General features: G+C 36.9%; 1 protein-coding gene across 19 annotated transcripts in view; it reads right to left on the bottom strand.

Annotated features, from left to right (window-relative positions):
* Positions 1–22,146, bottom strand: part of CHD9 (chromodomain helicase DNA binding protein 9) — a 242,082-nt gene that overhangs the window by 39,051 nt on the left and 180,885 nt on the right. For all 19 annotated transcript variants that reach the window (XM_032611957.1, XM_032611970.1, XM_032611968.1 and 16 more), the window contains 5 exons: positions 17,389–17,499; positions 12,676–12,872; positions 12,015–12,214; positions 7,186–7,345; positions 6,657–6,746 (listed from right to left, as the gene is read on the bottom strand). In XM_032611957.1, coding sequence (XP_032467848.1) covers positions 6,657–6,746; positions 7,186–7,345; positions 12,015–12,214; positions 12,676–12,872; positions 17,389–17,499 — 758 coding nt within the window. The remainder of the gene's footprint in view (positions 1–6,656; positions 6,747–7,185; positions 7,346–12,014; positions 12,215–12,675; positions 12,873–17,388; positions 17,500–22,146) is intronic.

Below are 22,146 nucleotides of genomic sequence, written 5' to 3'. Positions count from 1 at the left end.
TTTCTTGATGAATCTGTCTAATGGTTTATCAATTTTGTTTATCTTCACAAAGAAACAGCTTTTACTTTTATTAATCTTTGCTATTGTTTCCATCACTTCTTTTCCATTTATTTCTGATCTGATCTTTAAGATTTCTTTCCTTCTGCAAACTTTGGGTTCTTTGGGTTTTTTGGTTCTTCTTTCTCTAATTGCTTTAGGTGTAAGGTTTGGTTGTTTATTTGAGATGTTTCTTGTTTCTTGACATAGGACTGTATTGCTATAAATTTCCCTCTGAGAACTGCTTTTGCTGCATACCATAGGTTTTGGGTCATCATGTTTTCATTGTCATTTGTTTCTAGATAGTTTTTGATTTCCTCTTTGATTTCTTCAATGATCTCCTGGTTATTTAGTAGCATATAGTTTAGCCTCCATGTGTTTGTATTTTTTACAGATTTTTTTTTGTAATCAAGTCTTACAGTTGTGGTTGGAAAAGACACTTGATATGATATCAATTTTCTTAAATTTACCAAGGCTTGATTTGTGACCCAAGATATGGTCTATCCTAGAGAAAGTTCCATGAGCACTTGAGAAGAAAGTGTATTCTGTTGTTTTTGCATGGAAGGTCCTATAAATATCAATTAAGTCCATCTTGTCTGATGTGTCATTTAAAGCTTGTGTTTCCTTATTTATTTTCATTTTGGATGACCTGTCCATTGGTGAAAGTGGGCTGTTAAAGTCCCCTACTATTATTGTGTTACTGTCGATTTCCCCTTTTATGGCGGTTAGCATTTGCCTTGTGTATTGAGGTGCTTCTATGTTGGGTGTATAAATATTTACAACTGTTATATCTTCTTGGATTGATCCCTTGATCATTATGTAGTGTCCTTGTTTGTCTCTTGTAATAGTCTTTATTTTAAAGTCTACTTTGTCTGATATGAGAATTGCTACTCCAGCTTTCTTCTGATTTGCATTTGCATGGAATACCTTTTTCCATCCCCTCACTTTGTCTGTATGTGTCCCTAGGTCTGAAGTGGGTCTCCTGTAGATAGCATACATACAGGTCTTGTGTTTGTATTCATTCAGCCAGTCTATGTCTTTTGGTTGGAACATTTAATCCATTTACATTTAAGGAAATTATCGATATATATGATCCTATTACCATTTTCTTAATTGTTTGGGTTCGTTATTGTAGGTCTTTTCCTTCTCTTGTGTTTCCTAACTAGAGAAGTTCCTTTAGCATTTGTTGTAAAGCTCGTTTCGTGGTGCTGAATTCTCTTACCTTTTGCTTGTCTGTAAAGGTTTTAATTTCTGTCAAATCTGAATGAGATCCTTGTTGGGTAGAGTAATTTTGGTTGTAGGTTTTTCCCTTTCATCACTTTAAATATGTCCTGACACACCCTTCTTGCTCACAGAGTTTCTGCTGAGAAATCAGCTGTTAACCTTATGGGGATTCCCTTGTATGTTATTGTTGCTTTTCACTTGCTGTTTTTAATGTTTTCTTTGTATTTAATTTTTGATAGTTTGATTAATATGTGTCTTGGTGGGTTTCTCCTTGGATTTATCCTGTATGGGACTCTGTGCTTCCTGGACCTGTTTGACTATATCCTTTCCCATATTAGGGAAGCTTTCAAGTATAATCTCTTCAAATATTTTCTCAGTCCCTTTCTTTTTCTCTTCTTCTTCTGGGACCCCTATAGTTCGAATGTTGGAACATTTAATGTGGTCCCAGAGGTCTCTGAGACTGTCCTCAATTCTTTTCATTCTTTATTCTGCTCTGTGGTAGTTATTTCCAGTATTTTATCTTCCAGGTCACTTATCCATTCTTTTGCCTCATTTTTTCTGCTACTGATTCCTTCTAGAGAATTTTAAATTTCATTTATTGTGTCGTTCATCATTGTTTGTTTGCTCCTTAGTTCCTCTAGGTCCTTGTTAAACGTTTCTTGTATTTTCTCCATTCTATTTGTAAGACTTTGGATCATCTTTACTATCATTACTCTGAATTCTTTTCCAGGTAGACTGCCTATTTCCTCCTCATTTATTTGGTCTGGTGGGTTTTTACTTTGCTCCATCATCTGCTGTTTATTTCTCTGTCTTCTCATGTTGCTTAACTTACTGCATTTGGGGTCTCCTTTTCACAGGCTGCAGGTTTGTAGTTCCCGTTGTTTTTGGTGTCTGCCCCCAGTGGGTAAGGTTGGTTCAGTGGGTTGTGTAGGTTTCCCGGTGGAGGGGACTGGTGCTTGTGTTCTGGTGGCTGAGGGTGGATCTTGTCTTTCTGGTGGGCAGGACCGTGCCTGGTGGTGTGTTTTGGGGTGTCTGTGAACTTATTATGATTTTAGGCAGCCTCTCTGCTAATGGCTGGAGTTGTTTTCCTGTCTTGCTAGTTGTTTGGCATGGGCTGTGCAGCACTTTACCTTGCTGGTCGTTGAGTGGAGCTGGGTGCTAGCGTTGAGATGCAAATCTCTGGGAGAGCTTTCGCTGTTTGATATTATGTGGGGCCAGGAGGTGTCTGGTGGACCAATGTCGTGAACTCGGCTCTCCCACCTACAAGTCTTAGGCCTGACACCCAGCTGGAGCACCAAGACCCTGACACCCGGCTGGAGCACCAAGACCCTGTCAGCCACATGGCTCTTACATGAGTACTTGGCACACAGAAAGCACTTGATAACTGTGAACTAATATTGCTATAAGTATAATTACAGGCACAAGCTGGGGGAGCGATTCATCTTCCTGCTAGTGTTGGATGGTCTCCTGCAGAGGTGGGGGCTGGCTGTGGTTCATCATGGGGACAAAGACACTGGCAGCAGAAGTTCTGGGAAGTACTCATTGGTGTGAGCTCTCCCAGAGTCTGCTGTTAGTCCCACCAAAGAGCTCTACCTCACGGTTTAAATGTGCCATATGCATGTTAAGTGTTCCTTAACTGCTAGGGAAAAGAATACAATAAGGTGCATGTACTCCTATTGTTGATTTCTGCTTTTAGAGATTCAGTTCATGTGCTATCTCTTGCATAAAGCCTCTAACTTCCCCAGGCTAGATCATCCATTCAAAATAGATTTTTTAATCTATTTTGATTTAAATATTCATTTTGATTTAAATATTCACAGTATTCACAATGTGCCAACAATGGTAATAGTAAGACATATCCTTGCCCTTTTGAAGAGGTATCTGCAAAACCTCTTCAATGCCTGTGATGAGTGCTGTGACAGGGCACTCTGGGTATGTGCTTTACCCAGACATGAGAGGACAGGGAGGCTGAGTTGATGTTGGCTGAGCAGTAAGAGAGGGAAAATGAAAGAAAATGGGGAAGAGAATGTTCCTGCAAGAATGCAAAGGCCTGGAGGCATTAGTAACCATGGCATATTTGACAAATGCAGATCTAAAGTTCAGAAGAGAGATGTGGGCTAGAATTAGGTTCGGAAGTCATCAGTATGGAAATATAAATTGATGCTGCAGAAAAGATGTGAACACCCAAGAGTAAGTGACGAGAGGGCCTATGTGAACACATTTAAGAGACAGGTGGAAGAGAAGACTGAAAATGAAAAGTGGCAAGCAGAAAACTAAAAAGAAAATCTACAGGAGAATGGTATCACAGACACATTCTAATAATATGGAAGTGATCAATAAAGGTAAGTAAGATAAACACTATGATATATCCATCAAATTTAGCAGTGAGAATGTGGGTGAAGAACTTCTTAAAGTAGGTGGTGGAGTGAGGGGGTAGAAGCTGAATTGTAGTGGAATGTACAGTGAATGCGAGAAAAGAAAAAGAGGACAGCAAATACAGATACTTCTTTAAAAAAAGTTTGGCTGTGAAACCAAGGAGAGTAATAATATGGTAGTCTGAGAAGAACTGGGTGCAAAAGTGGTGTGTGTGTGTGTGTGTGCGTGTGTGTGCATGTGCATGTGTGTGTGTGTTGAGAGAGACGTAAATATCTTAAAATCCAAATGAGAAGCCAGAGAGGGAAAGAATAATGAAAGAGGATAATTCATAGATCACAGTACAGTTCCTGGGAAATCACAAGGGGATTGAATGCAGTCAGACCAAGGAAAAAGAGGAGTCAATTAGTCAACAAGTATTTACTGGGTGTTACTATTTCCCAGATTCTAGGGGCTGGGAACACAATGATCAATAAGACAGATAGCATACTTCACCTTCAACCAGCTTAAATTATAATGATAGGGGAAATACAATTTAAAAAATAAATATAAGTTTTAATACTAGTAGGCAACATGAATGAGATAAAATAAGGTTAAATAATAGTGGGTGACTGGTGGGCTGCTTTAGCTAGCGTGGGCAGGGAAGGCCTATCTGAAGAGGTGAAACTTAAGCTGAGACCTGCATGATATGAAGGGGCAGTTCTGTGGAAGATTAAGGGAAAGAATATTTATTTGTAGTAGGGGGAACAGCACAGAATGAGCCTGACATGTTGGAGGAACATTGTGGATGAGGGACAGAATGGAGGAAGAGGTCCCAGAGTTATGTAGGGCACTGTAGGATTGGGCTTTATTCTAAGAGAAATGAAAAGCAACTGGAAGGTTTTAAGAAGTGCTTTGGCCTGATTTTTGCTTTAGAAAGATCACTCTGGCTGCTGTGTGAAGGTCCAACTGTAGACAGGCAAAATAAGAGGCAAAGATGGGAAATCCCTGGTGGTCCAGTAGTGGTTAGGACTCTGTTCTTCCACTGCAGGGGGCCTGGGTTTGATCCCTTGTCCGGGAACTAAGATCTTGTATGCTGCGTAGTGCAGCCAAAAAAATACCCAACAACTCTTGGAAAAAGAAGAGGCAAAGAGACTCACTTAGGAGGCCACTGAAAAAGTCTAAACACAAGATAATGGTGGCTTGGACCAGGGAGTTAGCAGAGGAGAGTGAAAAGTGCTCAGGTTTGGCATATACTTTGTCAAGCTAACAAGTCTTCCTGTAGGGTTTGAGGAGAAGAGAAGAATCAAGAATGATACCAGAGCAACTGGGTGGTACATTTGATAGGATGGAGAAGGCTTGTATGTGTGAAGGTGGGGAGGAAAGAATAGGAGACAGATTTGGGAGATACACGGGAAGTTTGAGCTGTTAATTAGATTTTTCAAGTGGAAATGTTTAGAAGCAGGTAACTCAGAGCTTAGAGCTGAGGGGAAAAGTCTGGCATGAATATGTAAATCTGACTGTCATCTGTGTAAAGATCATATTTAATATGATGAGGTTGCATGAGTTTACTGAAAGGGAAAGTACAGATAAAAAAGCTGAGGACACACGTCTTGGTCAATCCAACGTCTAGAGATCTATTAGAGGAATAAGAGCTAGCAAAGGAAAATGCAAAGGAAAGACCAATATGGAAAAAAGGACAACCAGGTGGTAGCAGCAAGGATGTGTACTGAAGACATCACTTCAAGAAGGGAGAAGTAGAATAAGTTGAGAGACTGATCTCATGGTAGGTTATTAGTGGCCTGATTAAAAATCATTTCAGCGGGAGAGTGGAGATGAAAGATTAATTGGAATAGATTGAAGAGAAGATGCAAGGTAAAGAAGTAGAGACTGTCAACACAGACAACTCTTTATTTTCATGAAGGGGAGTGGAGAAATGGAGTAGTACGATGTATGTATGATACATGATATTAAGAAATGTATATATGCCAAGAGAATGATTCAGAAGGTGATTACAGGCGTAAAGTCCTTAAAAGGTAAGAAACAAGTTCCAAGCATAAGGGTTGCTCTTAGGAGGAGGAGGATTTCTACTGCATCCCAAGGGAAGGAATAAATAGGGGGACACATATGACAAGTAGAACTGAAGGTAGCTCTTGTCTGATTGTTTCTGTTTTCTCTGTGAAATATATAGCAAGGTCATTATTTGAGGGTGATGCTGGTGGGACAGGAAGATGGCTTGCGGAGAGAGGTGTGGAATGGTCCTCTTGAAGAGTAGGTAAGTGAACTTCCTAGTCATGGTGGTTAAACAGCTTACTTGTGTGATTTTCTCCAGCCATGTTCAACTGCTTAGGTATAGGCAAGGGGTAAAACGATTTTTCAGTTTAACATGAGTTGGGGTTGTGCCACGAATGTAGAACAGAGGGGAAATCAGGCAAAGAATCTCAGTTAGTGAGTACACTGCTGGACTACAGAATGCAGGTTTATAATGAGGAGAGAGGGGCATGAAGGTGGAGATGGATAAGATGGGGGACATCGTGATGAAATTAGAGAATGAGAGTGAGAAGTACCCAAGTTAAGTGAGTCTGAAGGACATAAGTGACAGCTGAAATGCAGATTGAAGAGGTAATGCTGTTACTGGTGATAGTAAGATTAAGTATATGATTGTGTGCGTGTGTGGCTGTGGTGGAGAGGAAAGAAGACGATTGTAGATAAAGGTCAAGGAACTGAGAGACTAAGGTGCTAGATGGATCATATGAGGATGTAAAAGTCACTGCAGTAAGAGGGAGGAAGGTTAAGTTTTAGATTTGGTAGCAGGAAGCTGTTACTAATGCTAATGTTATTATTCTTATGATAACTTTCAGCGACAGAGCCAACGATGAGATTAATAGACGAAAGGCAACAAAATGGCAAAGGTCACTCTAAGTTTGGTAGATTTTTCTTCCTGTGAATTTCACTGAATAAGCATTCACTTAATATACAATTTTCTGGTCATTTAACTTTTGCCTCATTATGTTGCTGAAAAATAAACATGCTATTTAATTTACCTTGCATCAACTCCATCAAACACTTTCTGACACTCATTTCCAATGACTTCTTGCTTTAGATAATACAGCATTCTTACACGAAGCAAAACTCTAAAAATGAGGGAGGAAAAAAAACCAAGACACAAAGACATTAATCATTAAAGAAAATTCATCCATGGGGTTAAAATTAGAAAAGAATTTGTATACAAAATTTTTATAATGAAATAATAATAATTACTTCTGATTAAATAAACCTCATTACTATCATATATATAAAATAGGTTTCTTCAAAATCTTTACAATCATCATTATTTAATATCCAAGTAAGATATAATGAGATCACTTGGAGGCCAGTTTTTTTTCTCTCTCTGCTGATGAAAAGTGACACAAGAGGTACCATGATTTGCTGAAGGATACCCTGGTAAGAATAAGATTAGGATTGGTCCTAGACCACACTGTCTCTGTGCTCAAAATCAGCATGCTTTAAGATTGTTAATAAATTCAGAAGTAAACTTGCAATGGGTTGTGTTAAAAATACCCTACTACCTACTTATTACAGTGGTGTTTTATATGTTTTTTGTAGCCTTCATCTTGAAGTAGCTGCTCAGGATTGTATTTTCGAAGCCATTCTGCTTTTTGTATATCAAATGAGCTTGTTTGAGTCTTTACTTTCTTCCCTTTTCGACCTCTGGGTACAGGGGCTGACAGGCCTGTTAAAATGAGAAGGACAAATGAAATCAGGGATAATTTGTATAAAGACGGTCAATTTGAAACATGTTTTCAATGGAAGAAATTTCTGGAGACTTTCAGAGGTCTGTGTAGGCTATACAGAGATCTTTGAAATATTAATGGTAAAAATATAAACTCAATCACAAGATAAGTCCACGATACCACACACATATTAACACAATTTCTGCCAACCACCCAATTTCATATCCCCAATTAATCATTCTGATTACCTCTATGTTGCAAAACATTTTTTTTCCAAATGTAAAAACTGAAAGATCAAACCTTTCCCTCTGCTTTACTTTTTGCTTCCTTAGTTACAAAAACACAAGTTGTGGCCTCTTGATTTTCAAAACTGATTGTTACTAATAACATGGATTAGGTTTTGTGGGGTTCCTGTTTAAGAGAGCTAAATTCATTTGATTTCTTTGACATTTTTGTTGTGAAATATGTCAAAAATAAAAAAAGTATTCCCACTCTTAATCTTAACATATTCCATATTTGGTCAGTTTTTTTAAAAAATTAATTAATTTATTTATTTTTGGCTGTGGTGGGTCTTCGTTTCTGTGCGAGGGCTTTCTCTAGTTGTGGCAAGTGGGGGCCACTCTTCTTCACGGTACGCGGGCCACTCTTCATCGCGGTGTACGGGCCTCTCACTGTCGTGGCCTCTCTTGTTGCGGAGCACAGGCTCCAGACGTGCAGGCTCAGTAGTTGTGCCTCACGGGCCCAGTTGCTCCGCGGCATGTGGGATCTTCCCAGACCAGGGCTCGAACCCGTGTCCCCTGCATTGGCAGGCAGATTCTCAACCATTGCGCCACCAGGGAAGCCCTGGTCAGTTTTTTATTAAAGGAAATAATAAAGTCCAATTCACTCTTTCCTTCCCAGACATAGTCACTACCCTGAATTTGATTTTCATTTCATACACGTTTATACTTGTGTGTTGGAGAAATATTCAGTATTTAAGCTTTCATTACATTATACATGCAATTCTGTAACTTATTTATTATATTTAATTTTTTTCTGAGATTTATAAATACTTGCTGATTCAGGGAGGCTCTAATTCGTCCATTTTAACTGCTGTGTAAAAATCTATTCTATGACTATATCACCTGCATATTATTCTTCAACTGTGCTGGAGTTGTTTCACTTACAAGTTCTCACGATTACAAATAATACAGTTGTGCTTCTTCCTTTCAATTCTTGTCTCATATCTTTTCCCTGCCATTTTCTACCAACTAGGAGTTTCATCACAATGGTAAATACAAGCACTACGTAGGTTTGTCCCATTTTTCCTTAGGATTTTGGTGGGTTTTGCCTTTACATTTTGCTACTATTTTGTTCAGTTCATACAAGTTCATTTTGTTATATCTTCTTTTATGGATTAGTCTTTTTTATTATGTAGTATCCTTTTTTAATCTCAATTAATGCTTCCATCTTAAATTGCATTTTAGTCTATGTTAATAATGCTCTGTATTCTAGTCCTCCTGACCCTTGTTGGTTTGGAAACTAAACAGTGCATATCTAAAAATACACATATTGAAATTTTCCTAATAAAATATGGAGATGTTTTATATTTTTAAATTTCTCCAAAAAAAAATTTCTCCCTACCATAATTTCCTCAGATTCATCATTTAGTCCTATGTTCTTTTTCATGTAACTGCATGTTAATTTTTACATGTTAATTTGTAATTTTTAAGAGGTCTGTGTCTTGAATGTTTCTACAGTACTTTTGTCTTTTTTCAAAATCACAGTATATCTGAAGTATCTTTGCAGATATTAATGATATTTTTTTAAAAGTTGTCTTCTCCTTTCACAGTCTTTGTTTCCTACAAGTTCATTTTAGTGGTTTGTTTTTAGTCTCTCTCTCATGTTGGAGACGTTCCTCAGATGCCTGATACCCTTGGTTATTTGCTCATATTTAAGAATGACAGAAAAGTTGATAGGCTGAATGAGTGGAGGTAACTGTTGACTCTTTGAAGGGTAATCCAGCTGGTTTTTTCCTGTCCTTATCTTTAGGTTTTGGACTGCTGATATTCACCAAGGACAATTCCTTAGTTTTCTTCCTTGAGTATGACACTGTCCAGTATACATATTCATTTAACAGCCATTTAGTAGCTCCATGTTGCAAATACCAATGAAATGCAGACATTCTCTATTTTATCTTCTCCAGAGAATAAACATTCAGTCAATCTTCGCCATGGCTACATGGAGTTGAAAAGGGTATTTAGGGATCTGATCCCCCTTTTAAACAACTTTAAATCAAAGCCCCTGTCCTTTATATCCACTTTCAGAGGTCACAGATGTCACAAACTCCTGAAACTTTTAGATAATCTATGAAGCAAATCAGTTGGTTGTTGCCCTTTCCTACTGTTGACCTAAGATTCAGCTCTCTCTGGTTGGTTAAGTTAGTCATCACTAATCTAATGCTTCTAGGTTCCAAAATTCCTTTTCCATTCTCTCTACTTTTAAGGGTTTATCCTTATTTATTTTAAAATTATGGAATTAAGCATATACAAAAATAAATGGAATAATATGATGGATCACCAGATCCTATCATCCAACTTCATTAATTATGAATTCATAGCCAATTTGGCTTCATCTATATCCTGTTTGTTCCCCAACCTCCAACACTATTTTGAAATAAATTGAAGACAACCACCACTTCATTAATAAATGTCTGAGTATCTTTTAACATATGTAAAATATAAGGCTTCCTTAAAAACAAAACAAAAAACTACAATACCATCATCAGCCCTAAGAAATGCAGTAACACGTACTTAATATTTACTATTCAAATTTAGAATTATCTAATAAAGATAATAGACAAATTTCTCCTGGGCTGTTTGCTTCAGGATCCAAATAAGGCCCACACACTGCAACTGGCTGAGGACTCATAAACATCTTTCAGGTTATAGCAGGGTTTTCAATCTTGGCACTACTGCTATTTTGAGCTGCACAGTTTTTCACTGTAGGGGCAGTCTGTGCTCTTGTGGCCTCTACAAACTAGATGCCATTAACGTGCTCAAAGCTGTGACAACCCAGGGTGGGAGCAAGATTGGGGCACAAGATCATGTCTGGTGTGAACCAATGGTTTATAGATACCCTCCCCATTTCCTCCCCTTCCACTATTTATTTGTTAAATAAACTAAAATTTATACCTGTACAATTTATAAAGCTTGATGCCTTGAATTTTTTTCCCTTTATTGACATATAAGTTGGGTTTCAAGGAAGAGTGAAATTATATTTGTGTGAATCTTCCATCTTTACCAGAAATCAGCTCTTCACATTAATAATTTCATTGCCTCCTATTAAGATAGACCTCCAGTGACCACTCTAATCTAAACTAGGTGCTTTCTGTTGTTCTCAATCTCAGTACTTAGTTTATTTACTTCACAGTACTCATCATAATCTATAATTATTTAGGTAATTTATCTGCTTTCTTATTATGTCTGTCTGCCTGACCAGGTTCATGAGCTCAGGGATCTTGTCTATGTTGTTCCTTCTCATCTTCCCAGTACTTTGCACAAGAAGCACAGAACAGGCACTTTAACAGGTATTTGTTGATTAAATAGAATAAAATTGTAACACCAATCTAAGGGCATAGTAATCTTTTTACCTTTACAGAAAATTCAATTATTTTACGCAAAAAAGAATGTTCGTAGGGTTATGGAGCAAATGCTACTTGTATATATCTCTGATGGGACTATAAATTGACACAGCCACATTTGACAGCAAATTAAAATAGTTGTAACAATTTTAAATGTATATACCACAAATTGTAATATACATACTAATTGCTGAGGAACTTGTTAAAATGTAGATTCTGATGTAGTAAGTCTGAGGTCTAAGATTCTGCATTTCTAAGAAGCTCCTGGGAGATGCTGATGCTGTTAACACACAGACCATTTTAGGTCATAAGGACGTATACATGCCGTACCTCAACAATTCCATTTCTTGATATTTACTTTAGTGTAAGATTTATTCCTGTGCACAAGGAGGAACGTAAAAGGATCTTCACTAAAACCTGTTTTTCAATTATCTAAAATTGGAAACATCCTAAATGCCCATCATCAAAGGAGATGCTAAATGAATTAAGAAATATCCATACTATGGACTACTAAGCAGGAGTTGAAAAAATAAAATAGATCTACATGAATACAGATGGGATGACCTCTAAGACATACTACTGGGTCAACAACTTGTAAACAAATACATGTTTGATAACAGTATATAAAACCCAACCAAACTGATAACACTGGTCCTTTCCAACATGGAACCTGAACTAAGAGTGAAGCTTGGGCTTCCCTGGTGGCACAGTGGTTGAGAGTCCGCCTGCCGATGCAGGGGACACGGGTTCATGCCCCGGTCCGGGAAGATCCCACATGCCGTGGAGCGGCTAGGCCCGTGAGCCGTGGCTGCTGAGCCTGCGTGTCCGGAGCCTGCGCGTCCGGAGCCTGTGCCCCGCAACGGGAGAGGCCACAGCAGTGAGAGGCCCGCGTACCGCAAAAGAAAAAGAAAAAAAAAAAAAAAGAGTGAAGCTTAAGGGTTCTTTACCATTATCTGAAATGCTTCAATATTTTATAGGGTACTATGTTAAGTGCTACTTACGTAACTAAAACTAAATTTAAAAAGGAAATAAAAGAATGTTCTTACCTAGATGATTTTGTAGCTCTCGTGTCTGCCCATCTTCGGTTGGAGTAATGAGATCCCATATGAAGCCTTTAATTTTCTCATCTCCTCGGTAGTGAACAAGGCAATAAGCTAAGAGGGCTCGGCAAATTATTTCCACATCGTGCTCATTTAGCTGCCTTTTAAAACGGCCATGAGACAGAATCTCTCTCCATCGGCCCCACCTAGTTAAAAAAAGGTATATTTATATTAATATTGGGTGAAATCCTAGAGAAAACATAACTCATGGATAAAAGGCCTGAAACCTGCAAAAAACACACTTTATCACTGATAGAATTTACCTACTAAAGTTTTTTCCCCCATAGAATAAACTGCAGAGTCATGGTATAGTAATTTCTAGTATATTTTATTCAATAATGGATAAAAACATTATCCATTTTGTTACTGAATATGCAAATCTAAGAACAACAAGGAGTTTGATATTAGCAATACATTTATAATATTAAAATTTAAAGATATCTCATCAATTGCTATTAAGTATATGTTAAATATACAAATTCATGGTACTTAAAAAATACATTTTATTGATTCTAACAAGATAAAATGCCTATTAGAATATAGTATATGTTTCCCATAAATTTGTACACCAGACTACTAACAGTAAACATTAAAAATAATATTTTACCCATAAACTAGCAGATTTTTCTCTACTCTAAAGCATTCAGTTCTTCCATAGCCATTCGAACGCTCACAGGGTCTCCGGAGTTTGGGCTTTTCATCTCCTTCACTTTCAGCTTCAGATAATTCAGCCAATTCATCTTTTGTAGCACTGAAGGGTCTTGTTTGCTTCCTAATTCTTGGAGTGTCAATAACCAAGCTGTTCTGTAAAATTTAACAGCTATTACTTGAAGGTCCTTTTATTATTTTGCTTATAACAATATGTTACATTTTTACCTTTCAAACTGTACAAACAATAATTTTATAAAGCCAGAACAAATTACTAACAATTCCACTGACCTACCAAATCAACATAAAATTTTTTTATTCCTTTAAAATCCTTATTACCATTTGTCATAATTTCATATTACAATCATGGGATAAAAAAATTTGGTATATGGCTTTATTAATATGAAAGTTACTGTATTGTGCTTCTACAACAACTATAAACTATATTTTAAACTGAATTTATGCATCATAATTTTCTTTACCTAATTAATTCATAATGTAATTTGAATTAATACAAATAGATTGTTTTAAATTTTTAAAATATATAATGCTAAAAAGTAAATCTTTGTAATCTAAGTTTATCCTAAAGATAAGTCCAAAGGAAGTGAAATATCCAAAAATGGAAATATTGGTCAAAGGGCATAATTATTTTATGGATCCAGAATCATGTTTCAGTGCTTTCCAAAAGACTTACACTAATCTACAACAAGCAAAGTAATAAGTATATGAACCTCACTATGGTCAATGAAGTTTAATTCATTCAAAACAAAGTAAGTTGACAAACTTTTATCTTTATTGAGCAATTTCTCTAAGTTAGGCACTATGTTATGGGCTATGACTAAGATAGCTTTCTGCTCATGAGAAATTCAGTCTTGAGGCTCAGTTTAATGTGTAAACAAATAAATGCTATTCAGGATGCAATATTTTATAAGATGGGTGCCAGAAAAGTCAGAAAGATTTACAAAGTAGTGATACTAGAAAGAGATCTTCAAGAATGAGAAGTAGTTTGCTAGGCATCCAAGGAGGAGATGGCATTATAAGTGAAGAAAACAGTAATGGACCTGAAAAGGTATTCTATGTTCAAGTCCTAGAGCAGGAGAGGGTAAACGCTAGGAGGGGAAGCAGGGACCAGACCATGTAGGTTCTGCTGTCTCACAGTAGTATGACCACAGTGCACTGAACTTAAAGGGGTACATAATGTTAATATGTCTTAATACTGGTGACATTAGCCTTCTCTATTAAGTTTTTCCACTGTAAACTTACTAGTTTTCCTTTTGTAATTAATAAATATTTTGGAAGATATACTTTGAAGATATATAAAAATTCTGTTTCTCCTTATATTCTACACACTAATTTTAGAATTCATCAATGGGGTGGATTGAGATTTTCTATTTCTCTTATTCCTTCTACATTTATTAATTGGCACCTTCTATATAAGAAAGAGTTGACAAGGACCTACTGTATAACACAGGGAACTATATTCAGTATTTTGTAATAAGCTTAAAAGAATCTGAAAAAAAATTATGTATTTATAACAAACACTTTGTTATACACCTGAAACTAAAACATCGTAAATCAACCTACTTCAAAAAAAATAATTACTTAATTAAAAAAAAGAAAGAGTTGTCCCTTTCCCTGGTCCCAACTTAAAAAAAAAAAACAACCATAATTATATTTTCTCTTGAGTGAATTTTCAAATGTTTTTTGCCCATAATCTTTTAAGATTTTGATTTATTTCTACTTGTGATCAATTTACATTAGCTTTTATATAATAAAAATATTAACTTTCATATATACTTCTGCTACAAATAGTCACCAGTCTGATTGCAATTTTATTTTTCCATTACATAATTTTTAGTCATATATTTGGATATGCCAATTATTTCCCTTTGTGGTTTGTTTCTAATTTAGAATGTTTTCCCACCAAATATTTGATAAAATAGAAATCTATTTTTACTATTTTTTCATGCTTTGTTTCAAAAATAAATTTTTTATCACAAATTGGAGTTTACTTGGCATAGAGTATATTATTAAAATGTTTCCCCAATGCCAACTCAGATTTTAATCATGATTATTAAATAACCCCTTTTTCTCTAATGCTATTTCTTTATTTACATCCTATAATTTGACCTTCTCCTGTCCTTATTCTATTCTTTGCTCTGTATACATTTCTCTCAGTATCATGGTTCCTTTATAATATGTTAATATGCTTTTATGTTTTAACATATAGTAAGTAATGCCAGTCTGTCTTCATGGTACTTCTTGTCAGAAAATTATAAAATTTTTGAAGAGTACAAATTAGAAAACATAACTGCAAAGTATTACGTGACTATATGCTCATATAAGTTTATTTATAAAATCCATAACCCCTTAGGATAATCTATAAGGCCCTATTGAAATGAGCCATACCTATTATCTCTGACCTAACCTGTCACCACTCTCACTATCCCCCTTCATTCTGACACAATGCCATTTCTATTTCTGGAACACTGTAAGCTTATTTCAAACAATGGCTCACTGCCATTCCCTCTACCTTGAAAGCTTTTATCTCATGTCTTTACACTGTTGGCTGGTTCTCATCATTCAAGTCTCAGCACAGATGTCCCCTCAGAGTGACCTCCCTTGACCACTTTCCCTAATGCTATCTACACTCCTCCAGGCATTCTCTACCATCTTACCATTTTATTTTCTTCAGTCTCAGAAATTATCTTATATATTTGTTTACTTACCCACCAGAATTTGTAAGCTCTATTAAGTAGTGCTTCATCTGTCTTGTTCATTTTAGCCCTAATGTGAGAATGGTACTTGGCTCACAGTGTGCTCTAGCTGGATTCAGCACAAATGTACGAGTGTCTGCGTATTACCATTATAATACTTTTGAAAAATCATAAACAAACATCACACTGTAAGTATTGTTCTATTTCTCTCTCTCTCTTTTTTTTTTTTTTATTGTGGTACACGGGCCTCTCACTGCTGTGGCCTCTCCCGTTGCGGAGCACAGGCTCCGGATGCGCAGGCCCAGCGGCCATGGCTCACGGGCCCAGCCGCTCTGCGGCATGTGGGATCTTCCTGGACCAGGGCACGAACCCATGTCCCCTGCATCGGCAGGCGGACTCTCAACCACTGCGCCACCAGGGAAGGCCTCTCTCTTTTTAAAGGTAACTGTCTTGTCTTAGAGCTCTATGTGAGTACACAGGGATCTACATGATTATTTTTACTTACTGCATTAGACAGTATAAAAGTACCAATTAGTTTCTAATTTTTTTTCTAAAATGAAAAAATTGTGATGTACATCACTGTACTACATTATCATTGTACATGTGTGATTATTGCTGTAAGACAGATTCCTAAAAGTGGATTTAATATTGTTCAGTATTTATTCTTCCAGGGTAATTTTAGATTTTGTCTGGTTATATGAACAAATTATTAACATTTTGATTGGGGCTGCATTTCCATGTTTATTAACTCAACCTACAAATGTTTAAAATATGTAGTTTTTCTTCCCAATTGACAAATCTCACAATTAAGTTTGGTAATTTACTTTACTGAAATCATATACGTCCAGTAGGTATTCCCCTAAGTGTTCTAAATCTTTTTTTCTACTACGAAGTAGACTTCTTCTTCCATATATTTTTCTACTGCTGTTAGTACTGATATTTAAGAAGGCTAAATGGCATATTTATCTTCTATCAGTTAATTCACTAATTCATCTATTAATTTATAGTGGTTTGCAAATTCCATTGACTTTTTAAGGCATATAAACATGCCAATATGAAAATAGTAACATTTTAATAAATATCTCTTTCTAATTTACTTTTTTATAGTGTTTCATACAGAATTATACATATTTCCAAAATATATTAAATAATAATTATTATTGGGCAGTGGCATTATTCCTCATTGTAAAGTTTTACATCTTATAAGGTTATCTATTAAAATAGATCCCATGCATCAATGCTTAATATAAATTTCTTTTAATCATTTAGCATTAATTTTGGAAGCAGGTAAGGCTCACAAACATTGATTCCTATAAATTATTAGACAGGTAGATGTCTTTTGAAGTGAACAGTTACGTTATTATCAGTTCCATGAATTCTGTGCTAGCTTTTTGGCCCTTTCTTCCTTAACTCCAAGGGATGTTATAAAAGAAACAGTTTAAAAATGCCACTTTATTTTTTAAATTTCATAATATTAACTAAGCATAGCTAGATCTATGTACATTAAGTAGGATTGGATCTTAAATTTTTTATAGTTCTTTGTCAGATTTTGAAGATGCCACTTTCTTGACTGCTTTTTTTTTCTCCTTTTGTATTTGACTAGATCATTAATGGTATCTGACACCAAAATAACAAAAAGAAGGTTAAAAAGCGAAATAAAAGTAATCCATTATTTTAAGACATTTTAAAAATTTAAAAACATATTATAATTTTAAGAACATAAACACCCTCCAAAATTAAACTTTAACCGTATTACAACCTATCACAACAAATATCAGAAGAATTAAACAGAAGCAGTGCCTGACTAAATGTTATCATTCTACAGCCTTGTATCAATTTATTTATGCAGATAAATTTATTTCAGTCAGTACATAGTGGAACACCTTAAAATATTATAATAATATTACCAAAGTATTCCCACAGGTAATATTTTTTAAAGGGAAATAAATACTTACTCTACCACTGATGGCATCTATATCTATTTCTGCCTTTTTCGCCCATTTTTGCCAGAAGTTGGGATCATCTAAGGAAATATCTGTTCGATTTCCAGATGCCACAAAACTTGCCTGAAATACATAATGGTAGTTTTTCAAAATGTTTTGAAACGTAGAGGAAAAATCTATCAAAGTATATCTAAAACCTTATCTCTTCACATTTAGTGTGGACAGAATTTGAATTCAGCATATACACATATACACTCAAAGTATGCTTCAAACTACAATGGTCTGAAACATAGCACAGCATCTGCTTAAGGCAAAAGGCTTAATACCAACACAGGCTGGAGTTTTAGGAGCAAAATTTAAAAAGTTATTATTGTTGTTTGACTTTTAAACTTTGGGTAAGCAGGGATCAAATCTTTTTAGTCAAAAAACAATACAGGATACAATATTGCATTTTAGAAATACTACACAACAGCCCAGCAATCCCACTACTGGGCATATACCCTGAGAAAATCATAATTCAAAAAGAGTCATGTACCACAATGTTCACTGCAGCACTATTTACAATAGCCAGCACATGGAAGCAACCTAAGTGTCCGTTGACAAGTGAATAAAGAAAATTTGGCACATATATACAATGGAATATTACTCAGCTATAAAAAGAAATGAAATTGAGTTATTTGTAGTGAGGTGGATGGACCCAGAGTCTGTCATACGGAGTGAACTAAGACAGAAAGGGAAAAACAAATACCGTATGCTGACACATATATATGGAATCTAAAAAAAAAATGGTTCTGAAGAACCTAGGGGCAGGACAGGAATAAAGACGCAGACGTAGAGAATGGACTTGAGGACATGGTGGGGGGGAGGCTAAGCTGGGACGAAGTGAGAGAGTGGCATGGACATATATACACTACCAAATGTAAAATCAATAGCTAGTGGGAAGCAGCTGTATAGCACAGGGAGATCACTCAGTGCTTTGTGAGCACCTAGAGGGGTGGGATAGGGAGGGTGGGAGGGAGATGCAAGAGGGAGGAGATATGGGGATATATGTATATGTATAGCTGATTCACTTTGTTATAAAGCAGAAACTGACATACCATTGTAAAGCAATTATACTCTGATAAAGACGTTAAAAAAAAAAAAAAGAAAGGAAATACTACATGAATAGGGACTTCCCAGGTGGTCCAGTGGTTACACCTCCGCACTCCCAACGCAGGGGGCCTGGGTTCAATCTATGGTGGGGCAACTAAGATCCCACATACCGCAACTAAGGTCATGCACTATGACTACTGAACCCGCATGCTTTAGAGCCCTCACGTCACAAGCCCGTGTGCCGCAACTAGAGAGCCTGTGTGCTACAATAAAGACCCAGTGTAGCTAAAACAAATAATTTAATTAAAAAAAAAAGAATATTAAGAAATTAGGTTACAAGAAGAATTTCAAACCTATTTGCCCTAGACAGTTCATTTTCTGGTATTCTCCTACTTTATTTCCATCCCATTTTTACATAGATACGTCTCCTAAAAAAATGCAATACAGAATATGAGAAATATAGAAAAATGAGTCATTGCCTATCTTTATTTATTTATTTATTTGCGGTATGCGGGCCTCTCACTCTTGTGGCCTCTCCCATTGCGGAGCACAGGCTCCGGACACGCAGGCTCAGCGGCCATGGTTCACGGGCCCAGCCGCTCCGCAGCATGTGGGATCCTCCCGGACCGGGGCACGTACCCGCATCCCCCACTTCGGCAGGTGGACTCTGAACCACTGCGTCACCAGGGAAGCCCCCTGCCTAACTTTATCTTGAAAACTCTTTTCCTTACAAAAAAATACTGCATAAGTATTGTAAAAACTTAACAAATTACAGAGGAATAAAAGAAAATATAAATGATTTATTTTCTTAAATGTTGCAGAAATTATAAAATCTTTTCATTGGACCTAATTTTAGACATTATAGTTCAACACTGTGATTCATAAACAACCATTATTTGCAACTTAAGTTCCTAAAAATAGATATGCTGCTTCAAAGAAAATTTATCAAAGTGCTTTATAAAAATGAAATACACAGAGAAGATATATAATGCTTTAACAAAAGGGCTTGAAAGATGCATGCTAAACTTCTACAAGGACAACTGGAAGGATCTTCCAGGTGTCCGCTCCTCTGGTGAGATGGAGTCAGGAGATGCTCTCCTCAGCTCCTTGCCTGGGTGGAGAAGTCAGGCTATAGGGCCGGCAGAAATCCTTGTTTGAGGGCCCCACCAAATTCCCCAGTCAGAGTGTTGCAGCTGAGCGGAGCGGCTGCTTGGGACCACTGCTCGGGCGCTGCAGAAACCCGTCTTGGAATCTGACATGTCATCAGTTTGGGACCGTTGGCCAGCTGCTCCTAACCTGGCCACATGAAGGCTCAGACTGTTCCAGTCTCTGAACTGAAGGGAACCAACACTATCAGCATATCTCTCACCACCATGAATGCAAGGTATTTCAATGAAGAGTATCAGGAGGACATATACAAATCCCAGACTGGCATGTGCAAGTTCTGAGGAATGGTGGAATAACCCAACATATCTGGGTGACCTTGGGAGACAGCTGAGACAGAGCTACAACAGGGCAGTGGCTGACACCCAACTCATAGCCCAGTTTCGCCAGCCATGTGGCTGACAAGGTCTTGGTGCTCCAAGCGGCTGTCAGGCCTGAGCCTCTGAGGTGGGAGAGCTGAATTCAGGACACTGGTCCAGCAGAGACCTCCGGGCCCCACGTAATATCAATTGGGGAGAGCTCTCCCAGAGATCTCCATCTCAACGCTAACACCCAGCTCCACTCAACGACCAGCAAGGTAAAGTGCTGCACAGCCCATGCCAAACAACTAGCAAGACAGGAAAACAACCCCACCCATCAGCAGAGAGGCTGCCTAAAATCATAATAAGCTCACAGACACCCCAAAACACAGCCAAGATCCAGCCTCATCCACCAGAACACAGGCACCAGTCCCCTCCACCAGGAAACCTACACAACCCACTGAACCAACCTTACCCACTGGGGGCAGACACCAAAATCAACGGGAACTATGAACCTGCAGCCTGTAAAAAGGAGACCCCAAATGCAGTAAGTTAGGCAAAATGAGAAGACAGAGAAATAAACAGCAGAAGAAGAAGCAAAGTAAACCCACCAGACCAAACAAATGAGGAGGAAATAGGCAGTCTACCTGAAAAAGAATTCAGAGTAATGATAGTAAAGATGATCCAACGTCTTGGAAATAAAATGGAGAAAATATGAGAAACATTTAACAAGGACCTAGAAAAACTAAAGAGCAAACAATGATGACCAACACAATAAATGAAATTTAAAATTCTCTACAAGGAATCAATAGCAGAATAACTGCAGCAGAAGAACAGATAAGTGACCGGGAAGATAAAATAGTGTAAATAACTACCCCAGAGCAAAAAAAAAGAAAAAAGAGTGAAAAGAATTCAGTACAGTCTCAGAGACCTCTGGGACAACATTAAACACACCAACATTCAAATTATAGGGGTGCTAGGAGAAGAAGAGAAAAAGGGACTGAGAAAATATTTGAAGAGATCATAGTTGAAAGCTTCCCTAACATGGGAAAAGCAACAGTCAATCAAGTCCAGGAAGCACAGAGTCCCATATGGGATAAATCCAAGGAGAAACATGCCAAGACACATATTAATCAAACTATCAAAAATTAAATACAAAAAAAAAAAATTAAATACAAAGAAAAAATATTAAAAGCAGCAAGTGAAAAGCAATAAATAACATACATACAAGGGAATCCCCATAAGGTTAACAGCTTATATTTCAGCAGAAACTCTACAAGCCAGAAGGGTGAGGCAGGACATATTTAAAGTGATGAAAGGGAAAAACCTACAACTAAGATTACTCTACTCAGCAAGGATCTCATTCAGATTCGATGGAGAAATTAAAACCTTTACAGACAAGCAAGAATTCAGCACCAGGAAACGAGCTTTACGACAAATGCTAAAGGAACTTCTCTAGGCAGGAAGACAAAGGAGAAGGAAAAGATCTACAATAACAAACCCCAAACAATTAAGAAAATGGTAATAGGAAGATAAATATGGATAATTTCCTTAAATGTATATGGATTAAGTGCTCCAACCAAAAGACACAGACTGGCTGAATGGATATAAAAACAAGACCCGTATATATGCCATATACAAGAGACCCACCTAAGACCTAGGGACACATACAGACTGAAAGTGAGGGGATGGAAAAAGATATTCCATGCAAATGGAAATCAAAAGAAAGCCGGAGTAGCAATTCTCTTATCAGACAAAACAGAATTTAAAATAAAGACTATTACAAAGAGACAAAGAAGGACACTAAATAATGATCAAGGGATCAATCCAAGAAGATATAACAATTGTAAATATTTATGTACCCAATACATACATACAGGAGCACCTCAGTACATAAGGCAAATGTTAACAGCCATAAAAGGGGAAATTGACAGCAACACAATAATAGTATGGGACCTTTAACACCCCACTTTCACCAATGGACAGATCATCCAAACTGAAAAGAAGTAAGGAAACACAAGCTTTAAATGATACATTAAACAAGATGGACGTAAATGATAATTAGAGGACACTCCATCCAAAAACAACAGAATACACTATCTTTTCAAGTGCTCATGGAACATTTTCCAGGATAGATCATATCTTGGGTCAAAAATCAAGCCTTGGTAAATTTAAGAAACCTGAAATCATATCAAGTATCTATTCCGACCACAAC

Source organism: Phocoena sinus, chromosome 19 (genome assembly GCF_008692025.1).
Source record: "Phocoena sinus isolate mPhoSin1 chromosome 19, mPhoSin1.pri, whole genome shotgun sequence".
Classification (NCBI taxonomy): domain Eukaryota; kingdom Metazoa; phylum Chordata; class Mammalia; order Artiodactyla; family Phocoenidae; genus Phocoena; species Phocoena sinus.
Note: the sequence above shows the minus strand (reverse complement) of the source record. Positions and strands in the feature narration are given on the sequence as shown.